Source organism: Salvelinus sp. IW2-2015, linkage group LG12 (genome assembly GCF_002910315.2).
Source record: "Salvelinus sp. IW2-2015 linkage group LG12, ASM291031v2, whole genome shotgun sequence".
Taxonomy (NCBI): domain Eukaryota; kingdom Metazoa; phylum Chordata; class Actinopteri; order Salmoniformes; family Salmonidae; genus Salvelinus; species Salvelinus sp. IW2-2015.
In genome coordinates this window covers 7,187,159-7,210,952 of record NC_036852.1, presented here as the reverse complement: position 1 = coordinate 7,210,952, position 23,794 = coordinate 7,187,159, and the positions used below count along the sequence as shown (strand labels likewise).

At 40.8% G+C, this 23,794-nt stretch overlaps 1 protein-coding gene across 2 annotated transcripts; it reads left to right on the top strand.

Moving 5' to 3' along the window:
• The first annotated feature begins 1,586 nt into the window (after positions 1 to 1,586).
• Positions 1,587 to 23,579, top strand: LOC111970968 (chloride channel CLIC-like protein 1). Of its 2 annotated transcripts, XM_023997754.2 has the most exons (9): positions 1,588 to 2,069; positions 3,728 to 3,808; positions 10,928 to 11,152; positions 12,542 to 12,682; positions 13,277 to 13,334; positions 15,886 to 15,983; positions 16,376 to 16,474; positions 16,748 to 17,170; positions 22,163 to 23,579. In XM_023997754.2, exons 1-9 carry the CDS (start codon positions 1,911 to 1,913, stop codon positions 22,268 to 22,270), a joined length of 1,392 nt encoding a protein of 463 aa, XP_023853522.1. In that variant the 5' UTR covers positions 1,588 to 1,910; the 3' UTR covers positions 22,271 to 23,579. The 2 variants fall into 2 exon arrangements, with proteins under 2 accessions (XP_023853524.1, XP_023853522.1); XM_023997756.2 differs by lacking the exon at positions 3,728 to 3,808 and having other exon boundaries at positions 1,587 to 2,069.
• Positions 23,580 to 23,794: the final 215 nt, after the last annotated feature.

Genomic DNA, 23,794 nt, shown 5'->3' with positions numbered 1-23,794 from the left:
TGACACTCAGTGATTTATTTAGAATTCAAGGCACACTTAACCAGCATGGCTACCACAGCATTCTTCAGTGATACGCCATCCCATCTGGTTCCCGCTTAGTGCTACTATCATTTGTTTTTCAACAGGACAATGACCCAACACGCCTCCAGGCTGTGTAAGGGCTATTTGACCAAGAAGGAGAGTGATGCGTCAGACGACTTGGCCTCCACAATCACCCAACCTCAACCCAGTTGAGATGGTTTCGGATGAGTTGGACCACAGAGTAAAGGAAAAGTAGCCAACGAACGGAACTCCTTCAAGACTGTTTGGAAAAGCATTCCAGGTGAAGCTAGTTGAGAGAATGCCAAGATTTGTTTAACACTTTTTTGTTGACTACATGATTCCATATGTATTTCATAGTTTTGATGTCTTCACTATTATTCTACAATGTAGAAAATAGTTTAAAAATAAAGAAAAACCTTGGAAGGAGTAGGTGTGTCAACTTTTGACTGGTACTGTATATCAACAGTTAATGAGTTTTTATTAACTAAATGTCCCAGAATAAACCCTGTAACTCAAATCGAATGTAATGATACGGTTTGTCTCGAACAGTTTAAGTTTCCCTCATCTATATCATGTGTTTATCTTAGACATTCTGCCTGATTCACCTGACCTGGTGGAAGACATGCTAAAGGGTTTCAGTTCCTTGACCAAGGATGACCACTACAGTGAGGCCCTGGTAGAAATGGCTGAACAATACTGAGCAATGAAAGCAAATCCATCAAGGCTGGTGTCTGCAATGCATTGCTTCGGCAAAGCCCATGTCAGCCCAGCAGCCAAGAGAGCAGCTTGACATCCCGGGCACCATTATTTTAATTTAATTGTTTTATTTCACCTTTATTTAACCAGGTAGGCTAGTTAAGAACAAGTTCTCATTTACAACTGCAACTTGGCCAAGATAAAGCAAAGCAGTGCGACACAAACAACAACACAGAGTTACACATGGAATAAACAAGCGTACAGTCAATAACACAATAGAAAAAAAGAAAGTCCTATATACAGTGTGTGTAAATGGCGTGAGGAGGTAAGGCAATAAATAGGTCATAGTAGCAAGTAATTACAATTTATCAAATTAACACTGGAGTGATAGATGTGCAGATGATGACGTGCAAGTAGAAATACTGGTGTGCAAAAGAGCAGAAAAGTAAATAAAAACAATATTTGGATCAGGTAGGTAGATTGGATGGGCTATGTACAGCTACAGCGATCGGTTAGCTGCTCGGATAGCTGATGTTTAAAGTTAGTGAGGGAAATATAAGTCTCCAGCTTCAGCGATTTTTGCAATTCGTTCAGGTCATTGGCAGCAGAGAACTGGAAGGAAAGGCAGCCAAAGTAGGTGTTGGCTTTGGGGATGACCAGTGAGATATACCTGCTGGAGCGCGTGCTACGGCTGGGTGTTGTTATCGTGACCAGTGAGATATACCTGCTGGAGCGCGTGCTACGGGTGGGTGTTGTTATCGTGAGCAGTGAGCTGAGATAAGGCGGGGCTTCACCTAGAAAAGTCTTATTGATGACCTGGAGCCAGTGGGTCTGGCGACGAATATGTAGCGAGGGCCAGCCTATTAGAGCATACAGGTTGCAGTGGTGGGTGGTATATGGCACTGTGATAGACTGCATACAGTTTGCTGAGTAGAGTGTTGGAGGCTATTTTGTAGATGACATCATCGAAGTCGGGGATCGGTAGGTGGCGGAGTGCACATTTAATTGTTGCGAACGCCATTATACCAACGAAGAAGAATGTCGCCAATGACAGTTAGACCACAGCTTGAAGTTATTGTTGTGTTTGAGGCACGAGTTAAATGTAGCTTAGCTAGAGTAGCTTCCAAATGTCATAGTAGTAACGTTAGCTAGCTAGCCGTCTTAAAAGGAAGATGATGTCAACAAGTGCTGTCACGATGTTCATCATCATTGCTGCTGTATGCAGCCTGTTGCTCGTTGCTCAAGGGCAGATGGACGATGAGGAATGGATAGATCCCTATGATATGTTGAACTACGACCCAAGCACAAAGACCATGAGAAAGTCTGCTGAGGTACAGTACAAGCAGCTGCGCAATGCCTGTTTTCAAGCCATGACTCGGTGCCATTAGTTTAAATTATTGTTTAGGGTGTCCAATCAAAAATGCATATTTTGAACAATGGGTAAAATAATGTGAAAGGCTGCAATGTGTAACTTTTTAGGCGACATGACCAAATTCACAGAAATAGACCATTTTCCAGTACATGAAACCCTTGGCGGCAAGAAAGCCATCGCCCATTCAACATAGCCTAGATTTATGTTTTTATTACATCTAAACAAAATACATTTTTAGTGGTTGTCATACGCTTACAATGTTTTGATTATTGATTGAACAGTCGTTAACATTATATTTGGTTGTGATCTTTGCAAAATAACTTATGGCTGCAGCAGTTATTAGCTAGAATCGTAACGCTCGTTGATATAGGCTGTCGCAAAAGTTAGCCAAAGAGCCATTTTACTGGTTTAAGTGTAAGTATAATGCAGTGGATTTGCGATGACACAAACATTCTATTAAACAGGACATTCAAACGAACCGTAATCGTATTATAATCCAAAAGTAGTGTGAAATGCACTCATAAGCAACATGTAAATGGGAGCTTTTTTTTAATGGCGTTCTATAAGAACTCCCCGGTGTTATGCCACCAGCACCAATTTGTCCGCAACCGGCAATGTTTTTAAGCACACGAAGGCGTCTATAGATCGACCATTCTCATTGAAAGCAAATATAGGAAGCGGTATGTTGTACGCGCACTAATTCTATGCTTCCCGTTCTTAAGTTTCGTTTTTTGGTCTTTTACTTTCGGTTTTGTACACCAACTTCAAACAAAAGAAAATACAATATTTCTGGTTATGAATAATATATTTCACTCTGTTTTTAAATGGTACACTGATTATCTACACTAGACTTGCTTGTTTTGTCACAAACTGAAATGGCAGAACGATTTCTGCATTGTGCAGCTTTAAATGCGGAAGACACATTTCGGTTCAATGCAGTCAGTTGTGCAACTGACTAGGTATCCCCTTTCCGATGGGTGGCCAGTACTTTTCTGACTGTGCCAGGGGATGATTATAAGAGTACATGGCCATTACGGCCAGATCGTTCTTCAAGATGTTCATAGATGACCAGCAGGGTCTAATAATAATATGTGGTTGAAGAGGACACGACAGGTGTTTACCTCTGTGGTAAATAAATGTCAGTTGGCTTTTCCTAGCCAAGCTTTCAGAAGTCGAGACAGAAGATCTGAAATTTGGCACACATGCTCAGGAAAATGATTGTAGTTAACACACGTGATATATCAGACACAACTGTCCCGATTTTGGCAAATTACACTGATTGGCCCAAAGGGGGTGCTATAGTAATCAACTGAAATCCCACACTTTGAAAAAGCATATGTCCTGTCCTGTTTGAGCATAAATTTGTCACTAATTGGCCCAAAAGGGGGCGCCGCAACATTTGTGGGGGACGACATGTTTAATGTTGCCATGTTTTGTTTTCTTTGTCAAGTTTCCTATTGCAGTAGCTAGCTATTTGAACAAAAACATGACGTGTGAAAATACAACCAAACATGACAAATACACATTATTTTGAACATCTCTTAAATGCTTATGACAGAATGGCGAGAAGGTGAAATGTCACTTTCCTGAGTTTATTTTATTTTATTTTTTACACAGGTTTCACAACTGCCTTCATGCAATCTGGTGTTCAAGCAATTCCTCACCAAGCTTCTGAAGGAGATTGAAAAATTTGGCCTGGTATGTTTTGGCATTGTCTCAACTTGTGTGAACACTAACAATCGATGCCCTAATGAGCTGTGGATCAGTAGGTAACCCCCCCCCCCCCCCAATCTTTTCCCCAGAGCTGATCAATCTGATTCTCATTCTGCGCATGTTATTTTACACACAGATTTAAAAAAAAAACATTTTCACATTTTTCTTTACTCACCCTCTTCTGAACCCTCAACAAATTTGATTGACATGATGTAGCCTACGTCTCTGCCTCATAATTATGAACAGCAGAAATAAAAACCCTGCAGCTATTTGAAACGAATATTCTAAAAGTAAATATATTTTGTAGGCTAATTTGGGATGTAGGCTACAACCTGTCTGTTGTAGGCTAACTAAGAATATTGCAGTAGCACAAGCAGGGCACAGTCTACACATTGCATTGGGGCAAAACAATCAGCGTTTTAACCAGATATACATTTGTGATGTTTGCAATAACCTACTTTTACACCAGACAAAGACGTCCAAACATCGCCGTGTGGAGGAAAGAGTATGGAATTACTCTTCAGCCTTTAATATCAAGCAAGCCTTTTGAATTCGAGAACAAATATCTGAGTGTTGCAAACAAAAATAATGATATTGAAAGCCAAAAAAATAGCCTATTTTGTTTTGAGCAAAATAAATAATATTGCAAGGAAATAATTTTGAGGGGGCCTCCCGGGTGGCGCAGTGGTCTAGGGCACTGCATCGCAGTGCTAGCTGTGCCACCAGAGACTCTGGGTTTGCGCCCAGGCAGCCGGCGGCGACGGACAATTGGCCTAGCGTCAATTCTGTCTCCTAGATATGAACGTACTTTGGTGCGAAAAGTGCAAATCAATCCCAGAACAACAGCAAAGGACCTTGTGAAGATACTGGAGGAAACGGGTACAAAAGTATCTATATCCACAGTAAAACGAGTCCTATATCGACAACCTGAATGGCCGCTCAGCAAGGAAGAAGCCACTGCTCCATAACCGCCATTAAAAAAAACCAGACTACGGTTTTCAACTGCACATGGGGACTTCTTGGAAAAATGTCCTCTGGTCTGATGAAACAAAAATAGAACTGTTTGGCCATAATGATCATCGTTATGTTTGGAGGAAAAAGGGGGACGCTTGCAAGCCGAAGAACACCATCCCAACTGTGAAGCACAGGGGTGGCAGCATCATGTTGTGGGGGTGTTTTGCTGCAGGAGGGACTGGTGCACTTCACAAAATAGATGGCATCATGAATGAGGAAAATTATGTGGATATATTGAAGCAACATCTCAAGACATCAGTCAGGAAGTTAAAGCTTGGTTGCAAATGGGTCTTCCAAATGGACAATGACCCCAAGCATACTTCCAAAGTTGTGGAAAATGGCTTAAGGACAACAAAGTCAAGGTATTGGAGTGGCCATCACAAAGCTCTGACCTCAAACCTATAGAAAATGTGTGGGCAGAACTGAAAAAGTGTGTGTGAGCAAGGAGGCCTACAAACCTTACTCAGTTACACCAGCTCTCTCAGGAGGAATGGGCCAAAATTCACCCGACTTTTTGTGGGAAGGTTGTGGAAGGCAACCCAAAACGTTTGACCCAAGTTAAACAATTCAAAGGCAATGCTACGAAATACTAATTGAGTGCATGTAAACTTCTGACCCACTGGGTATGAGATGAAAGAAATAAAAGCTGAGAATAAATCATTCTCTCTACTATTATTCTGACATTTCACATTCTTAAAATAAAGTGGTGATCCTAACTGACCTAAGACAGGGAATTTTTTTACTTGGATTAAATGTCAAGAATTGTGAAACCGAGTTTAAATGTATTTGGCTAAAGTGTATGTAAACTTCCGACTTCAACTGTGTGTATATTTTTTTTTTGMGGGGGGGGGGGGGYGGCTTGCTTGTTTTGCATGTTATTTTGACATTAATACGTGTCACATATCAATTTGGTACCTTGGGTTGAACGTTAGCACTAACACACAAAGCCGTTTATTATGTTCAACATAGGAGAGCCAAGAACAGGAAGCAGCTCTTTCAGTAGTTTAGTTGGAATAGGGTCCAGTATGCAGCTTGACGGTTTAGAGGCCATGGTTGTTTTCATATAAAGTAGCTTGATTGCTCGTTACAGAAGTTAGATGTGTTGATTAGTATCACCTGGACTATTATCTTCAGCACCTAACCACAGAGTTTCTAAACCCAGAGGCGCAACATTGCGAGATTTATGGGAACGTTTGCGAAGCAGGCCGGGGTTTGAGGTTTGAGTCCTCTATGGGCTTGATATTGCAGCTGACAGTGCAGGGAATTATTATTAACATAATTATTTGTTGATCAGTCATTCACAATTTTCCCACCATACATCACGGTTTTGATGATCTTAAACGCAGCCAATGAGAGTGGAAGATTCTTCCCTAGTTGTTAATTTTCTCAATCTAAAGGCACAACCTGGATTAGAGCCGAAGTCTTAAGTAGTTGAACATGTATTACTCCAACCTTGTGACACTGACGTGTTCCTGCGCATGAGCTTAGCTAGCCAATGTCACCATGACATTGCCTATAAGTGTGATCGGGGATTTCTATTGGTAGAAGCAGTTTCTGCCCATGGTCATACTGTACTACTAGCTAAGAAGCTAGCAAGCAAGTTAATCAACACAAATGACTGTGGTCATTTCTAGATAGCTGCAGTGCCAAAACCAACTTTTTCAAAACCTCAAATTACACTGCAACCGGAAAGTATTCAGACCCCTTGACTTTTTCCACACTTTGTTACGTCACAGCCTTATTCTAAAATGGATTAAATAGTTTTTTCCCGCTCCTTAATCTACACACAATACCCCACAATGACAAAGCAAAAACAGGTTTTTAGAAATGTTTGCCAATTTATAAAAAATAAAAAAATTGAGATATCACTTTTACATAAGTATTCAGACCCTTTACTCAGTACTTTGTTGAAGCACCTTTGGCAGTGATTACAGCGCCTTCTGGAAGGTTCTCCCATCTCCACGGAGGAGCTCTGTCAGTGACCATCGGGTTCTTCTCCCCCGATTGCTTGTTTGGCTGGGCAGCCAGCTCTCAGAAGAGTCTTGGTGGTTCCAAACTTCCATTTAAGAGTGATGGAGGCCACTGTGTTCTTGGGGATCTTCAATGCTGCAGGAATGTTTTGTTACCCTTTCCCAGATCTGTGCCTCGACGCAATCCTGTCTCAGAACTCTATGGACGATTACTTCGACCTCATGGCGTAGTTTTTGCTCTGACATGCACTGTCACCAACTGTGGGACCTTTTTATATAGACAGATGTGTTCCTTTTTAAATCCTGTCATTTGAATTGACCACAGGTGGACTCCAAGTTGTAGAAACAGCTCAAGGTTGATCAATGGAAACAGGATGCACCTGAGCTCAATTGAGTCTCATAGCGATGGGTCTGAATACGTATGTAAATAAGGATTTCTGTTTTTATTTTGAATAAATGTGAAAAAATGTCTACCTGTTCGCTTTGTCATTATGGTGCATTGTGTGTAGATTGAGGATGTTTTTTTTCTTCATCTATTTTAGAATAAGGCTGTAATGTACAAAATGTGGAAAAGGTAAAGGTCTGAATACTTTCCAAATGCACTGTATGTACACTATATATACAAAAGTATGTTGACACCCCTTCAAATTAGTGGATTTGTCTATTTCAGCCACATCCAAGCTGACGGGTGTATAAAATCGAGCACACAGCCACGCAATCTCCATAGACAAACATTGGCAGTAGAATGGCCTTACTGAAGATAGCAGTGACTTTCATTGTGGCACAGTCATAGGATGCCACCTTTCCAACAAGTCAGTTCGTCAAATGTCTACCCTGCTAGACCTGCCCTGGTCAACTGTAAATGCTGTTCTTGTGAAGTGGAAACATTTAGGAGCAACAACGGCTCAGCCGCGAAGTGGTAGGCCACACAAGCTCACAGAACGGGACCGCCGACTGCTGAAGTGCAAGCCCTCGGTTTCAACACTCATTACAGAGTTCCAAACTGTCTCTGGAAGCAACGTCAGCACAATAACTGTTCGTTGGGAGCTTCATGGAATGGGTTTCCATGGCCGAGCAGCCACACACAAGCCTAAGGTCACCATGCGCAATGCCAAGCGTCTGCTGAAGTGTGTAAATCTCGCCGCCATTGGACTCTGGAGCAGTGGAAACGCGTTCTCTGGAGTGATGAATCATGCTTCACCATCTGTCAGTCTGGGTTTGGAGAACGCTACCTTCCCCAATGCATAGTGTCAGCTTAAGGTTTAGGGGAGGAGGAATGATGGTCTGGGGCAATTTTTTCCCCATAGTTTGGGCTAGGCCCCTTACTTCCAGTGAAGGGAAATATTAACGTTACAGCATACAATGACATTCTAGATGATTCTGTGCTTCCAGCTTTGTGTCAACAGTTTGGGGAAGGCCCTTTCCTGTTTCAGCATGGGAAGGCCCTTTCCTGTTTCAGCATGACAATGCCCCCGTGCACAAAGCGAGGTCCATACAGAAATGGTTTGTTGAGATCGGTGTGGAAGAACTTTACTGGCCTGCACAGACCCCTGACCTTTACCCCATCTAACACGTTTTGGGATGAATTGGAACACAGACCTCACTAATGCTCGTGTAGCTTAATGGAAGCAAGTCCCCGCATTAATTTTCCAACATCTAGTGGAAAGCGTTCCCAGAAGAGTGGAGGCTGTTATAGCAGCAAAGGGGGGACAAACTCTATATTAATGCCCATGATTTTGGAATGAGATGTTTGACGAGCAGGTGTCTACATACTTTTGGTGATGTAGTGTATATATTGCCAGTAACAATAACTCAAAGTTGTGTATTTGTCAAATTTTTGGAGACCGAGTAGATGGACATAACCTTGCCGTAACATTCTTTGAGTTAGCCCTTGGTGAGAGTGTTGACAAAGCTGTTTCTTGACTACTGTTAAAGTTGCAAGACATGGACATTATTGCATGTAGAGTTTTTCCTTCCTCTGCATAAGGCAGATAAGTGTTTAATTAGTGAATAGATTTGTCATGTCTATGCCGTAGCAATCAGTATACACAATTAACCATCACAAATTATTTTATTAAGGATATACCCCTTACTGTATGTACACTTGGGACCTGTGATAGAGGCAACAGTTATTGTCCTCATTTTCAAGAAACGGGTTACAATTGTTTTCAATTCGTTTTCCTTGATAATGGTTTCCAACATTAGGCTTAGCAGAACTTCACTAAAGGGCGAGAACATTTCTGTATTGTAATTCTATTAGCAGAATACCTCATTGAAACATGTGGCTGGTAACAAATTGTCACTGTAAACTTGACTGAAAACAGTTCAACCAACAATGGATAAGTCTGCCCTACTTCTCATTGGTACAGTTAGAAATATTGGTAGTATTATTATGGAACAAAGTGATATTCCTCCTCCGGCTTCTCTCAGCTATGGAGACCAGACAAAACCTCCTATGAAAAAAGACCACAAAATGAATTATCAAATAAGGTTAACATGGGTGGAAACCTAATACAGTTTATCAATGTACAACTAACGATAGTCACAATTCAAATACTTACATTTTTAAAAAAATGCTCCGGTTTAGCGCATGTTTTCACATCCAACCATTCACTCAATTTACCCAACTAAGGTCTTTACCCAAGTATGCTCTTATTGTAGTCGAATGGGTGTTTTAGCACAGGTAAGGATGACGATTTACACACTGCTGCTCTTCAGGGCCAAGAATGAGGTACACTAGTGCACACTTTGGGAGGAAGAGTGAAGAATCAGGACACAAGACTTGCAAACAGAAACTTGACTTGCAACAAAGAAATGTCACTTACAAGAACTCAGTGGTGGAGGATGGGACTACAATAATAATAATGTAATCAAATTTGAACTCTACTTTGAACATTACCATGCCGTAGAGTAGCACTTGACACTGAATTTGAATTTTGAATTTGAACATTGAATTTGAACTTACTGCTATTAGCCCATAGAAACACATCAAAAGGAAGTAAGTGTCGGTCCTATATCTGAGGGATGTAAGAAAGACGTGGAATTACCCGTATATCAAAATGGAGAACAGCATCCTGTTCGTGAGAGTCTCATCTTTCCATAGAGGGGTCATATTAGTGTTTAGCCCAAACCGTTCGGAGAGACTTTTTTTGCTAGAAAACAGATTTTCGGGACGTCTCCTGGTCTGCCAAATACTGCTTTAGCTTTGCCACCTTCCACAGTAGATGCGGAAGGCCGACATGAGCGGATGCGGTGGATCAAGACGCAGCCCATGCAACAAAAAAAAAACATATCTCTACGTTAAACAGATTTTGATGGGGATGTTTGTATTATGCTAATTAGATGTCCACTCAGATATCGGCTGTAGGGGGTTATGAAATAAATAATTTGTGCGGGCTGGTAAAATCCCTCCATGCGAGGTTGAAAACCAAATGGCCAGTAGCCTATCATAAAAGCGTCAAGAGAAGTTAAAGTTGTGACCCAGTAGCCTATTTCCCAAATATTTTAATAGCCTGAGAAGTTGTCCAAAATGTGCCGCATTCAAAAAGAACGAAGGTCAGACTATTGGCCTAGGCATAGGCTGTTCTCAATCGCAGCTTTATGAGAGACGGAACAAACAATATGACCGCTAAGAAAGGAAGATGAGGCAAATAAAGCAAATATTATCCGGTTCTGAAGACGCTAGACTTGCTTCTATCCAGCCCATGATTTATAACCTAATTCAGTACGGTAAGAAAGCCTGTTGCTCATCAGTTGACTGTAATTTCTTCATGGGCGCGCCACAAAGACGTGCACATAGACCTGACCTGGCCATGCTGAGACCACCAGAAAGATTAGAAAAGATTTGCCTTCACTTAGCCTTTGCCCACAACCATTATTTTTTGCCATAATTCGTCCAGTTATAGCATGTGATTTTGCGCTATAGTCTGAGAGTGGTTATAGCAGAGGTATTTCTAATAGAGGGTTTTACCATCGTTTATAAAAGTTGAGTACATAATCACGATGGGATAAAGGTTGACTTCGCCCAACCCAAGTTTTACCTCCTTGTGATGTAATATGCTATCTGTATGTGCCTCTACTTTGTTGTGCTACTTATTTTCTATTCCTTTCCAACCACTAGCCCAGTGATTTCCAGAATGATCTCTACTACGACGCCAAAGTAAGACTGTCCCGGCAAGCGTTGGCAGAGATCTGGAAGCTTCTGGAGGGAAGGGACACCTGTAGAATGGAGGATCTGGACGATGCCCTCAGCCAGATCCTGGTGGATCTCAAACCACATGAACTCGAGGCCTCGAGATGGCACTTTGAGGACACCTTTGGTGTAGAGATCGACACAGTCATGAAGGTGATAATGTGTAGCAGAGGGGACTGATGCTCAAAATCAAGTGGATTTACCGCCGCACACACCATGTGGTTTGCCTAAAGGAATTGATGATTGACAGTTTGTAAAGTAGGCTACACAGGCAGGGAGGATGAAATTTAAAGGGAATGTCTTTTCTGGACTTACAAGTTCATACTTGTAAGAAAACACAGTAACTCATAGGCTAGGACTAGCCTACACACAAACTAAAGGACATATAAAAACAAAACTACTCTCAATGGTGCTGGCTGGCATGTCTGATCTCTGCTTGAGGAGGCGAGTCCCATCTGCTCCACTGACTGACTGAGATGCGTATGAAGCTAGCTGCCACTTTTGTGTTCAACAATATGACTTAACCGCTCCGATTCAGAGCACAGTCATTTACTGTACGCTCAAGACAAGACAGAACTGATACCACTCGTTGGCGTCACAACGCCAGTAATATTTCTCATCGTCATCGCAGTTATTTAAGGAGCGACTGCCCCTAAAAACTTAAATGACCTATGTGGCATCAATATGAGCCAGAAACATTTATTATTGTGTCAACATTGACTACAAAATGTAAATAGGATCATTTTGGTCATAAAGTAGTTCTCGTCCAAAACAGATTTGCACGATAGGAAAGAATGGAATGTCACGGAATGAAGGGTACCGTAACAGTTTTCCGTGCGTTGGGTTTATTATAATCCTGCCCACAGCTGGCAGTACCCAAGTAATCATGAATTAGGAGCGCAGCTGCACGCAACCTGATCGTAATGCCCATGGTCAATTTGGTTTGACATTCGATATCCCTATGTGGCTAGTTAGAGACATCCGTAAATTACACAATGCACATGGGACAATATTTTAAAAGGTCAGTAGCTCCAAATTTTTACGACTTAACCTCAAATCATCTGTACATTTTAGAAATTCAGATGCATTTAATGAGACAACTAAAAGATGTGCGACATGAAAATATTGTCCCAGAGGTGGGCTATCCAAAGTCGAGCCAAATTTTCCACGGTCGCTCACCAGCCGGCTCAAGCGAAATGACCAAATTATTTTGTTAACTCTTCCTACCTGCGAACACGAGACACCCACATCAAACCACACCCCGAAACCAAATCCTGTTTGAATTCAGTCATGGCTGCTAGCATTTCTTAATGAACCAAATCAAAACAAAGCCAAAGCAGGGTTTCTCAAACTCTGTCCTGGGGGCCCCCCTTGGTGCCCGTTTACATTTTTGCCCTAGCACTTCACAGCTGATTCAAATAATCAACTCATCATCAAGCTATTATTTGAATCTGCTTGTGTAGTGCTAATGAAAAATTCTAAACTGGCCCCCAGGACAGAGTTGAGGAAACCCTGCTCTAAAGGACCTTCTCTCTCTTCCAGGTGTTTGTTTGTGTCTTAATTATAGTGGTCATCATCTGCAGCGAGCTGTGGTCTACAGTCTCCTGGTTTGTCCAGTTCACGCGAATCTTCGCCATCTGCTTTCTCATCGGTCTGGTGTGGTTTTGCTTCTTCCTCCACAAGGTAAATTATCAATACACACTTCCATGCATTCTGTAAAATGTCCACTTGCTAATAGCCCCTTACTGTCTATGATGTTCTATGTCTAGTAGTAAATAAATATTATTATAATTAATTTTAAAGAATATTTGAAGGTACAAAATTACTTATTTACAGACAGAGTGGCCAGTCTGGCTACTTTCAGTGTAGGGTCTGTCTGATTCAGGATTGATTCATGTTCTCAGAGGTAAAAATAAATGTAGGCTAAATGCTACAACAGTATTTTATGTCTTTGCAAATAATATTTTTGGGGGGTTTATGAACAGGTAAGGATGACTTAAACTAGTTCAGCTATTTATAATATGCCATAGTCTATTCTTTAAAAAATCTAAGCCAACTAAATAAATTGAAGGAACACCAAGGAATATCTTGAGGGAAAAACAAAATGATGTGTTTTTTTTTAGATTGATGAGGGATAATAGCAGTTGTAGAACTAGGGTTTGAACTGTGGGTGTGGTCCCAGGGACGGCAGCACTGCCACTAAACCAGCTCCTGACCTAGGAATGGTACAATGCTAAATCCATCATATCTGTAATTGTAATTTTATTGTCCTGTCAGATTGACTTTGCCGTCGACGCGAAATGCACCGGGAAAATTGACTGGTGGGACTTAAATGGTAAGATGATGCAAAAAACATTAACATTTGAATAAATAAAATAATTGGTGCATAAAGAGATAATATATTAATTTTGTAATGCCATTAAAAAAATAGATATTAAGACACATGGATGTTGTTAGAGACATGGTATGTGAGCGGAGAGGCGCTAGCATGCCCAATTTGACTGGAGCGTGGAGTGAGATTTCCAAAGGCTGGGGCGTCGGCCTTTTAGCCCGCTACAAAGTAGCGCTCCGGTAGCACTCGCTTCACGAGCTCAGAGCATGCCAGTGTACGTGTGTGCTGCTATCTACAGACCCTTCCTTTAGCTACTGTCACGGAGTTCGCTAAATATTTTCAAAAAGAAACTGATAAAACACACAGATGCTAAATCAAGTCGACTTACAAAGATGGGGACCAAGAGCAAGAGGGAAATGCGGTGATATAGTGTCCACAACTAAATAATCATTGTGGAATCTGAAAAGACACCTATCCCATACGTTCTACGTGCACATGCTGACAGAACGGAACGAGGTGGGTAGATAACTGTCATTGTATTTATAAGCGAAAAAATCGGGTGTCTTAAACGTTTCGTTCATTTTTGTTCTATTATCTATACTATAGGCCAAAGTTGATTTTGGCCCAATAGGACTGGCATATTCCCACGTTCAAGGAGCTTTCCGTTTTGATTGGGTTATTTTGCCTAAAAACCTTTTAGGCCTACCTATAGAAACATTTAAAAACAACTCTGCATTCCTGCCCAGCCTGGCAAAAGTGTCCCACCTGGTATTTAGCATCCCCAGTGGCTTTGCAAGTATACAGCTCTCCAGGCACTTAGCATGAGCCTGAAGCCACAGACACTGGCCAAAGTCGTGTTTCTAAAAGTGAATTCAACGGCACTGAGCCGAATCAGGGATTTCTCGTTTCATTTTTATTTAATTCTAAGTAAGTCATAGCCTATATGCGCAATTTGGAGACTATAATGATTTAATACAACGAAATGTTGTTTAATGCTGAGAGCTTAATGCACTTCTGCCCAGCCTGGCAAGAGTGGCCAAAAGGGTGTTTAGCATCCCCAGTGGCTCTGCAAGTGTGGAGAGGGTATTCTCCACGGCTGGCCTGCTCTCCGGGCACCATCGCATGAGCCAGACTGGCCAAACTCGTGTTTCAAAAAATTTGTTCTAAAAATGAATTCAAAGGCACTAATAAGTCATTTTTTATTACATTTTTATTTAACTCTGAGTCACAGCCTATATGCGCAATTTATAGACTATAATGATTTAATACAACCAGCCTATTGTGTCGCACACACAAATGCTTCAGTGTATTTATTTGTAGGCTTATAGCCTTGAAATAATATAGCCTTAATAATTCATTTTCGTTCCTGACTACCTGCTATTTAATATGACATGTAGCCTATTTCCGCTTCTTACATTCACCGTTTCATGTTTATTCAAATACTTTTCATTCAAATCCATATGTTTTGGTTTCAATACTTAAAAAACAATTGGTAGATCCAGGTAGTCATAAATAGTGTTGGTTAAAGTGTGATTTTAATGAATGGAGCGAATTTGGAGTAGCAGTTGTTTTTTTGGTGTTTTTTTTTGTCAGCGTGGAGCAGTTTTGACCTCTCCATGTGCGACTAGCGCGATTTCCAACCACTCAACTCCGCTCACATACTCTGGTTGGAGACCATTTAGACCAGAACACCTTTTCTTGTATAATTATCAGTAGTAATAATCATTTTATGTGTTAGGGCTGATAAAATAGTAATTTACAATCTCTCTCTTTACTGGTTTATATAATGATGTTCTCTAACTATGAATAGATGTTTTTTATATATCCTTGGAGATTTGAAAGTGGTGTTCGGTTTAAGGTCTTTGTGTATGAGAAGTGGAGTTATTTAGGAATGTGTACTCCCAATAACTCAAGGCCTCTCTCCACTGGTAAGAAGTCCTGTGATATGCACAGAGGTTCTAGATGTCTGGTACAAACTCCAGGCAGACAGCAAAAAAGCTCAAACTAGATTTGTTACAACTAACTGGATGTGTCAGCTAAGAACATAAATTCAATACAGTGTAGTGCCCCTTTTATACCTTTAGTTCTCACCTCTTCCTTTCCAGAAAGATGTGTTTCAGTACTTTTCCATCATCCAGTATTTCTCTGTGCTCCTCCTTGCATATCACCGGACTTGTTATCAGTCAAGAGAGGGCTTGAGTTATTGGGAGAACACATTCCTGCAGTCCACTGTAACATTTCACTTCTCATACAAAGAGCTTAAACCTAACACTACTTTAAATCCCAAAGGATATATATAAAAAAACATCTATTCAAGAGTATATAAGATATAAAATTGTCAGATTGTAAATTACTATTTTATATATCAGCCCTTACCCATAATTATTAGAACAGATAAGTATACAAGAAAATGTGCTCAGGTCTTACTGGTCTCCAACAGCGTCAACATTTTGTTACACTTTGCACTGTTTGCAGTAAGCTTACTGTGGAAATGCATATGGGTTATGTTGTCATGAAGCCTACTGTATTGGACTCCTTCCTACCTTTACCCCAGAAGGCACCTCTGTACCAATGACTCTCCAGGATGGTCTCTGTAAGATGTACAACAAAGTCCTCAACGTCACCCCAATCCGTCTCGTACCCCAAGCTAAGGTAACCTGTAGTTGACAACCGGGGTTGGGGACAATTCCATTTCAATTCAGCCATACAGGATGTAAGTGCAGAGCCTTTGGTCTAGCGGTAATGCTCTAGGCACACAAACTGCTCCCTACCGGAGACTAGGGATCAAACCCCAACTCCAACCCTTATCCTTCCCATCTCTCTGTATCTGTCTCTAATTCTACCTGTCCAAATAAAGTAAACAATGAGTGAATCCTTCCTGCATTGACTGCACTGAAATGGAATTGACCGCAACCCTGTTGATGACCAATAACCTGTGTAGCATTTAGTCTATTTCCAATAGGACGTGGTGTGATGGTGTGTTGTTTTGTCTCTCTCTGAATGCAATCACTATGACCATCACCAACTTCTTCACGGAAACTCAGAAGCACTTTGGCCAGAGGATCAGCGAGTTGCTCGTAGCCATCAATGACCTGCCGGTCACCCGGGATATCCCTGTGCTCCTCATCGTGCTTTCCATCCTGGTGCGCACACACATGCACACACACATTTGAAACGCTGTCACAAGGGCTGGGGTAAATTTCAATTAAAACAATTCAGAAAGAGAATTGGTGTTGAAAAATCCTTAAGAACATAAATGGCCCTGTTCAATGCTTGAATGAGAATTTCAATGTACTTTTGTGTTGAAATGGAATTGAACCCATACCTGACTATCACACAGCAGTCATAGTAACTGTTTCCAGTTGTAGCCAGTTCCCTACATGTCACTGAAGCAGAATATTCCTCATGTTCCTCAGGTGTTTATGTACTGTAGATGCCAGGCAGCCATCAAGCACGGCATTACGAGACTGCTGCGCATCGGCAGGCCCAGGGACCCTCCTCCTCCAGCCATGGACCAGCCCGAGCCCCAGGCCCATCTGAGAGGTACAAACCACGACCCACTGGCAGGGGGGGAGGCCCCTCAATGCTCCCCTCCCAGAAACGTGGAGACCCTGAGGAACGACGACCGGCCGTTTAGCAACGTCCAGGAAGAGATACAACAAGAACCAGTTGTAGCTGGGGCCACAACTGAAGGCAATGACTCACAAGAAGCTAAACCCTCTCCAGCTAAAGCCAAACCCAATGAGAGGGACGTGAAGTCTGAATCTAAGGTGGCTACTGACGGGGAGTCTAAGCAGCTGGCCGAGAGGCAGCCCTCACCAACTACACTAGGGAATAATGTAAGTGTTTTGTGTTGATCTCAGCTGAGTTATGGATGCAAAGGTGTTCCCTTATGAACCTGGGGGCTTATCAAAAGCATCATTCTAGGTCTTTAGCCGCTACACTGGAAGTGTATACCGGAGGTAAGGAGAGAGCAGAGAGCAAGCCACTCCAGCAAGTGGTCTCAGCCGCGAGCTGTACAACAAATCCTTAAAACTACAACCAAACTTAATTTTACACTTCAGAGCTGCAAGCTACAGAGGGAACCCGCCAGCCTCTAGCAGTGGAGGAAAAGGTTGCGTAGAGTGGGGATTTGAGGAAATTGTATGTAGAAGGACTGAGAAGTTCAACCGTTGACTTTTTAAAAGGACGTCTACTCCAAAATGAATTCAAATCTAAAATATAATTTCCACCTCCAGAAATAAGCCCAATAAGACATTACATATTGGTAAAATGATTTTAACATATTGGACCAAGCATATAGCCTATGCATGGTCCATCTTATCAGGTATGCTATAACCATTATCACCTGTAGCCTAACTGATGCAGCATAGTGGCTATAAATAAATAGGCTGACGCATTGGTTTGGCTATCTGCATTTAACATGGGCATAATCATTAGCTAGATCGGAAATGGGATCTTTTAACTAGATAACATTTATCAAAACATGCTATGTCCCAGACAAATTGCATAAACACTGAATATAGGGTAACTTGGGGTAAAACGCCACACGGGGTAAAACGCAACACGGGGTAACACGCCCCCTCCTGTACTTCTCACAGAAACCACTTGATGTCAGCATGCTCCTCGGCTCCAAATGCTGGTGACGGGTAGCACTTTACTGGGCAGCTGGCATTGAAACCCCCCCCCCCCTGCTAGGCGAAAGGTGTTCCAATGACGGGCCTTAAGGTTATTATAGCTGGTGGTGGATGGTTGTCAAACTGTTGAAAAACGATCATTCAGACCAGCCTTCTTGATTTGAACTTTCGTAAACTACATTATGGATATAGGAAAATGACCTATGTTTATGGGTATACGGTCAGTAAGTCCTCTGTCCTTGTTTTTAAATGCCAACCACAGCACCTTACATGCGTTAATGGGATGATTCAGATTCTACATCAGTTGGTTAATTGCAGAACCTGTATTATTTTTTGATTTATTTTTTATTTTTTACCCAAATTGTTTAACGCCACTGTCCTTTATTGTGCTTTTGTTTGCCTGCCTAGTCATGGTCAATGTGCATGTACCTTCAGCACATGATTGTGTATCTTGTGTGCAGTCATCCTGTCAGTGGTGGCAATGTTTTGAGATAATGTGAATGATGTTCTGTATGGTATTACAATAGACAAATCCACATGAATAAGCAGGTGCACATCATTGGGTATTACTAATATACACTGAGTGTACAAAATATTATGAACACCTGCTATTTCGATGACAGACTGACCAGGTGAAGGTGATGATCCTTTATTGATGTCACTTGTTAAATCCACTTCAATCAGTGTAGATGAAGGGGAGGAGACAGCAAGTTTGTGGGTGTACTATTTTTAGATTTCAGTGCAGCATTTGATTTAGTGGATCATTAAATAATTTTGACAAAATTAATGCATTATGGTTTTAAGGAGGTAGCATTGAATTGGGTACAGTCATATCTAACTGACAGGAAACAGTCCACCTATATCAATGGTTCATTTTCTTCCCCTCGTGTTAAACTGTGGAATACCACAGGGCAGCTGCCTTGGGCCACTTCTCTATTTAATATATGCCAACAACCTTCCCCTATGCCTTAGCTGAAACTCAAGCTACTATATTTGCAGATGATACTACAATTTATGCAGCAAGACAATCGGTTCAACAGGTACAGCAAGCTTTACAAGGAGATTTGGAGAATATTAGGGAGTGGGTTTGCCAAAACAAACTTGTTTTAAACACCAAGAAAACCAAAGTTATGTTGGTCTGTTCCACTAGGAAAAGGCCAAAACAGCATGGGATACAATTAAGTATGGGAGGAGTACAAATTGAAGAAGTGGCAGAAACCAAACTATTGGGAGTGCAGCTAGACAACTGCTTATCATGATCGTCTCAAATAACTAATCTAAATAAAAATAAAAACAGCATGCATAATCAGAAGGATAGCTAAATATTTACCAGGGAAAATATTTCAGCAAATAACACAAGCATTAATTGAGAGTGAGGTGAATTACTGTTCTGTGGTCTGGGGAAATGCATCATCAAGTGAAGTTAGGAGGCTGCAGAATGCACAGAACAAAGCAGCAAGGATTGTTTTAAGGTGGAGATATGGTTCTTCTGTTGCAGTCATGCTCAATGTCGATTGATGACCAACCAAGAACAAGATAATTGAAAGGAACATGCTTATTGTATTTCATAATATTCATTTAAAATGCCAAGTTCTATTCACAACGGTATTCAGTTGGTAAGAGACAGACATTCCGTAAATACTAGGAATAGATTGTCCACCATCTATGCGTTGTCCAGACAGAAAAGAGAAATAGGCTAAATAACATTTCGATTTAGAGCAATAAAGAAATTGAATAAATTAACTGAGCAAACCAGAAAACTTTCAACGATTTAAATATAATACATAGAAATGTTGTGGGACTATAGTAGATGAATAATCAATATTTTTTAGATTGAGTATTTATTGGGTCAGTATGTTTGTAATAGTGTGTTATATGTGAAAATGTGTTCGTATTATAAATTGTATTTGAATGTTTAAGGACTCTTGGAAGATTAGTCCAAATGGGGTCTAAAAGAGATCCAAATCAAAGGGGTTGCGCTACTCAATATTAGGAAGGTGGTGTTAATGTTTTGTACACAGTGCATTCGGAAAGTATTCAGACCGCTTCCCTTTTTCCACGTTTTGTTACGTTACAGCTTTATTCTAAAATGGATTAAATCATTTTTTACCCCTCATCAATCTACACACAATACCCCAAAATGACGAAGCTAAAATAGGTTTTTAGAAATGTTTGCTAATTTTATTAAAAATAAAAAACAGAAATACCCCTATTCACAACATTTCATACCCTTTTGCCATGAGACACAAAATTGAGCACAGGTGCATCCTGTTTCCATTGATCATCCTTGAGATGTTTCTACAACTTGATTGGAGTTCCCTGTCGTGTCAGGACCATTAAATGTGAAGACTGTTATTTTATCAATTCTCTGTGTAATTAAACTTATGTAAACTTGAATTAACTAGGAAGTTGGGGCACCACGGATTTTAAATAAAGTCTCTATTTTCCGAATCGACTCTTCAGATATTTTCATATCTTAACAAAACAGTCTCTTATTAAGGAATTATTATTATTATTACCTCATCTGTTCTCATTACTGAACGTCACAAACCCTTGAATATCTGCACGAACCCTAGCCTAAATCATGAATCAGCGATATACAAATTGGCTTTATTTATTTATTTACTAACTAAATAATCACACAGAATTACTTACACACAAACAGTAGATATTTGGTTACTACATGATACAAAGAAAAAGTCCCTAGCGGACGAAGCCGATATGACGGCTTGGTAGACAAACGAAACAGGTGGGGACTGAGCGTGAGCGGGAAAAACAAAATAGATTTACTACACACAGTTGATAATTATATTAATTGAAATGCTAATCCTTTGCACATGAATGACCGCTCATTCGAGAATAATTGCAATGTATATATTTATGCCCGTATGTCGTTGTTGTCTTCTCTGTTGGAATCCGGTCCGTCTGCTTTAGAGTCAGTTCATAATTGTCCGTTGAGCTCCAAGACAGGATTGTGTCAAGACACAGATCAGATCTGCAGCATTGAAGATCCCCAAGAACAKAGTMCCCTCCATCATTCTTAAATGGAAGAAGTTTGGAACCACCAAAACTCGTCCTAGAGCTGGCCGCCCGGCCAAACTGAGCAATCGTGGGACACGGGCCTTGGTCAGGGAGSTGACGAAGAACCCAATGGTCACTGACAGTCACTGACAGAGCTCCGGAGTTCCTCTGTGGAGATGGAAGAACCTTCTAGAAGGACAACCATCTCTACAGCACTCCACCAATCAGGCCTTTATGGTAGAGTGGCCAGACGGATGCCACTCCTCAGTAAAAGGCACAATAGCCGGTTTGGAGATTGCCAAAAGGCACCTAAAGGACTCTGACTATGAGAAAGATGATTTTCTGGTCTGATGAAACCAATAATATGAAACCAACCAATATATACTCTTTGGCCTGAATGCCAAGCGTCACGTCTGGAGGAAACCTGGCACCATCCCTATGGTGAAGCGTGGTGGTGGTAGCATCATGCTGTGGGCATGTTTTTCAGCGGCAGGGACTGGGAGACTAGTGAGGATTGAGGGAAAGATTAACGGAGCAAAGAACAGAGAGATCCTTGATGAAAACCTGCTCCGGAACATTCAGCACCTCAGACTGGAAGGAAGGTTCACCTWCCAACAGGACAACGACCCTAAYCACACAGCCAAGACAACGCGGGAGTGTCTTTGTGACAAGTCTCTGAATGTCCTTGTGGCCCAGCCAGATCCCGGACTTGAACCCAATCAAACATCTCTTGAGAGACCTGAAAATAGCTGTGCAGTGACGCTCCCCATCCTACCTGACAGAGCTTGAGAGGATCAGCAGAYAAGAACGTGAGAAACTCCCCAAATACATGTGTGCCAAGCTTGTAGTGTCCTACCTACCCTAGAAGAATCAAGGCTGTAATCACTGCCAAAGGTGCTTCAACAAAGTACTGAGTAAAGGGTCTGAATACCTATGTAAATGTGATATTACCGTTTTTTTTTATTTGTAATAAATGTGCAAACATGTCTAAACCTGTTTTTGCTTTGTCAGTATGGGTTATTGTGTTTAGATTGATGAGAAATCTATTTTAGAATAAGGCTGTAACGTAAAAAGTCAAGGGTTCTGAATACTTTTCGAATGCACTGTAGCTGTGGCTTCTCATAAGTTGGAATGATTTGTTTCTAAATATTGCTCTTTGCTTACTGTTTGCAGACGCAGGAGAAGTCATCAGAAGAGAAGATTTCATCTATCTCAGGGCAGCATGGTGAAACTGATGGGGTGCCTGTACAAGAGACTGAACCATCGTCGCTAGCAATATAGACGATGTTCTTGTCATTGACAGCAGTGCGAAATCTCAAATCCGTGAGTTGGATGCCTTAAGCCAGTTATAAAGATGCAGTTTCTCAAGAGAATAAAGAATACTTTTTATTTCATTTTTTGAAAATGTTTTTCAGTTTACAATGTAGGCCGTAGTGATTTTTATCTTTTAAAAAAAGCAGTTTGTTTACCTGTCTTACATTATTTTTTTATTAGGGAAAGACCAGGCTTAATATTGCATATAGATTGTATAGATTCCATCAATGTAATTGTCTGCATCATTTYCAATCCCCCATATATATATTTATAACACACAGTACTGTTCAAAACACCAGTCTCAACATCAACAGTGAAGAGGCAACTCCGAGATGCTTGCCTTCTAGGCAGAGTTCCTCTGTCCAGTGTCTGTTTTGCCCATCTTAATCTTTTCTTTTTATTGTCCAGTCTGAGATAGGTATTTTTCTTTGCAACTCTGCCTAGAATTCCAGCATCCTGTAGTCGCCTCTTCACTGTTGATGTTGAGACTGGTGTTTTGCGGGGACTATTTAATGAAGCTGCCAGTTGAAGACTTGTGAGGCATCTGTTTCTCAAACTAGACACTAATGTACTTGTCCTCTTGCTCAGTTGTGCACCGGTGCCCCCCACTCTTTCTATTCTGGTTAGAGCCAGTTTGCGCTATTCTGTGAAGGGTGTAGTACACAGCGTTGTACGAGATCTTCAGTTTCTTGGCAAATTCTCACATGGAATAGCCTTAATTTCTCAGAACAAGAATAGACTGACAAGTTTCAGAAGCAAGTTATTTGTTTCTTGCCATTTTGAGCCTGTAATCGAACCAACAAATGCTGATGCTCCAGATACTCAAGTAGTCTAAAGAAGGCCAGTTTTATTGCTTCTTTAATCAGCACGACAGTTTTCAGCTGTGCTAACATAATTGCAAAAGCGTTTTCTAATGATCAATTAGCCATTTAAAATTATAAACTTGGATTACACGTTTATACGTTTATAATAAAGTCGCACACCATGTGTAATCTCCCAGCAATTTAATGGGTATTTACCAACATTTCGGCATCACTGTGCCTTCCTCAGAGTAATGTCATGAATACTTGAACCAGGTTATGTAGACAAACAGTGCAATTAGTGTAACCAATGACAATAGTGAGGGGTGTGTCATAATGATTAAGTTAATTAAAATTAATGAAACTTAAATRGTATATGGCATATAAAATATATTATGCTATTGTTATCATATAGAAACAATGGAGTGTACATCATATTAGCATCATCATATATTATTAAATTCAATTTCACATAATCATTTAGTCTATCGTTTTTGTTACATGTAATCTTTTGGTTCAACCTTAATATATAATGAACATCGTCAACAGGGGTAACATATTAGGAATACGCTATAAAATAAAATAAAAAAGAGATGAAAGTCAATATTCAGACCACTAGGGGTCAATGTTTTTAGATATCCAGTAAGCCTCTTTGTAGTAGTAGGATCTCAATGTTACTACCTGCTCCTTG

Excerpts from the sequence above, each read along its gene's own strand:
- LOC111970968 (XM_023997754.2), top strand. The coding sequence starts at position 1,911 with ATGATGTCAACAAGTGCTGTCACGATGTTCATCATCATTGCTGCTGTA. Across the intron at positions 2,070-3,727 it reads CCATGAGAAAGTCTGCTGAG|GTTTCACAACTGCCTTCATG; the intron begins GTACAGTACAAG and ends TTTTTTACACAG. Across the intron at positions 13,335-15,885 it reads TGACTGGTGGGACTTAAATG|AAGGCACCTCTGTACCAATG; the intron begins GTAAGATGATGC and ends CCTTTACCCCAG.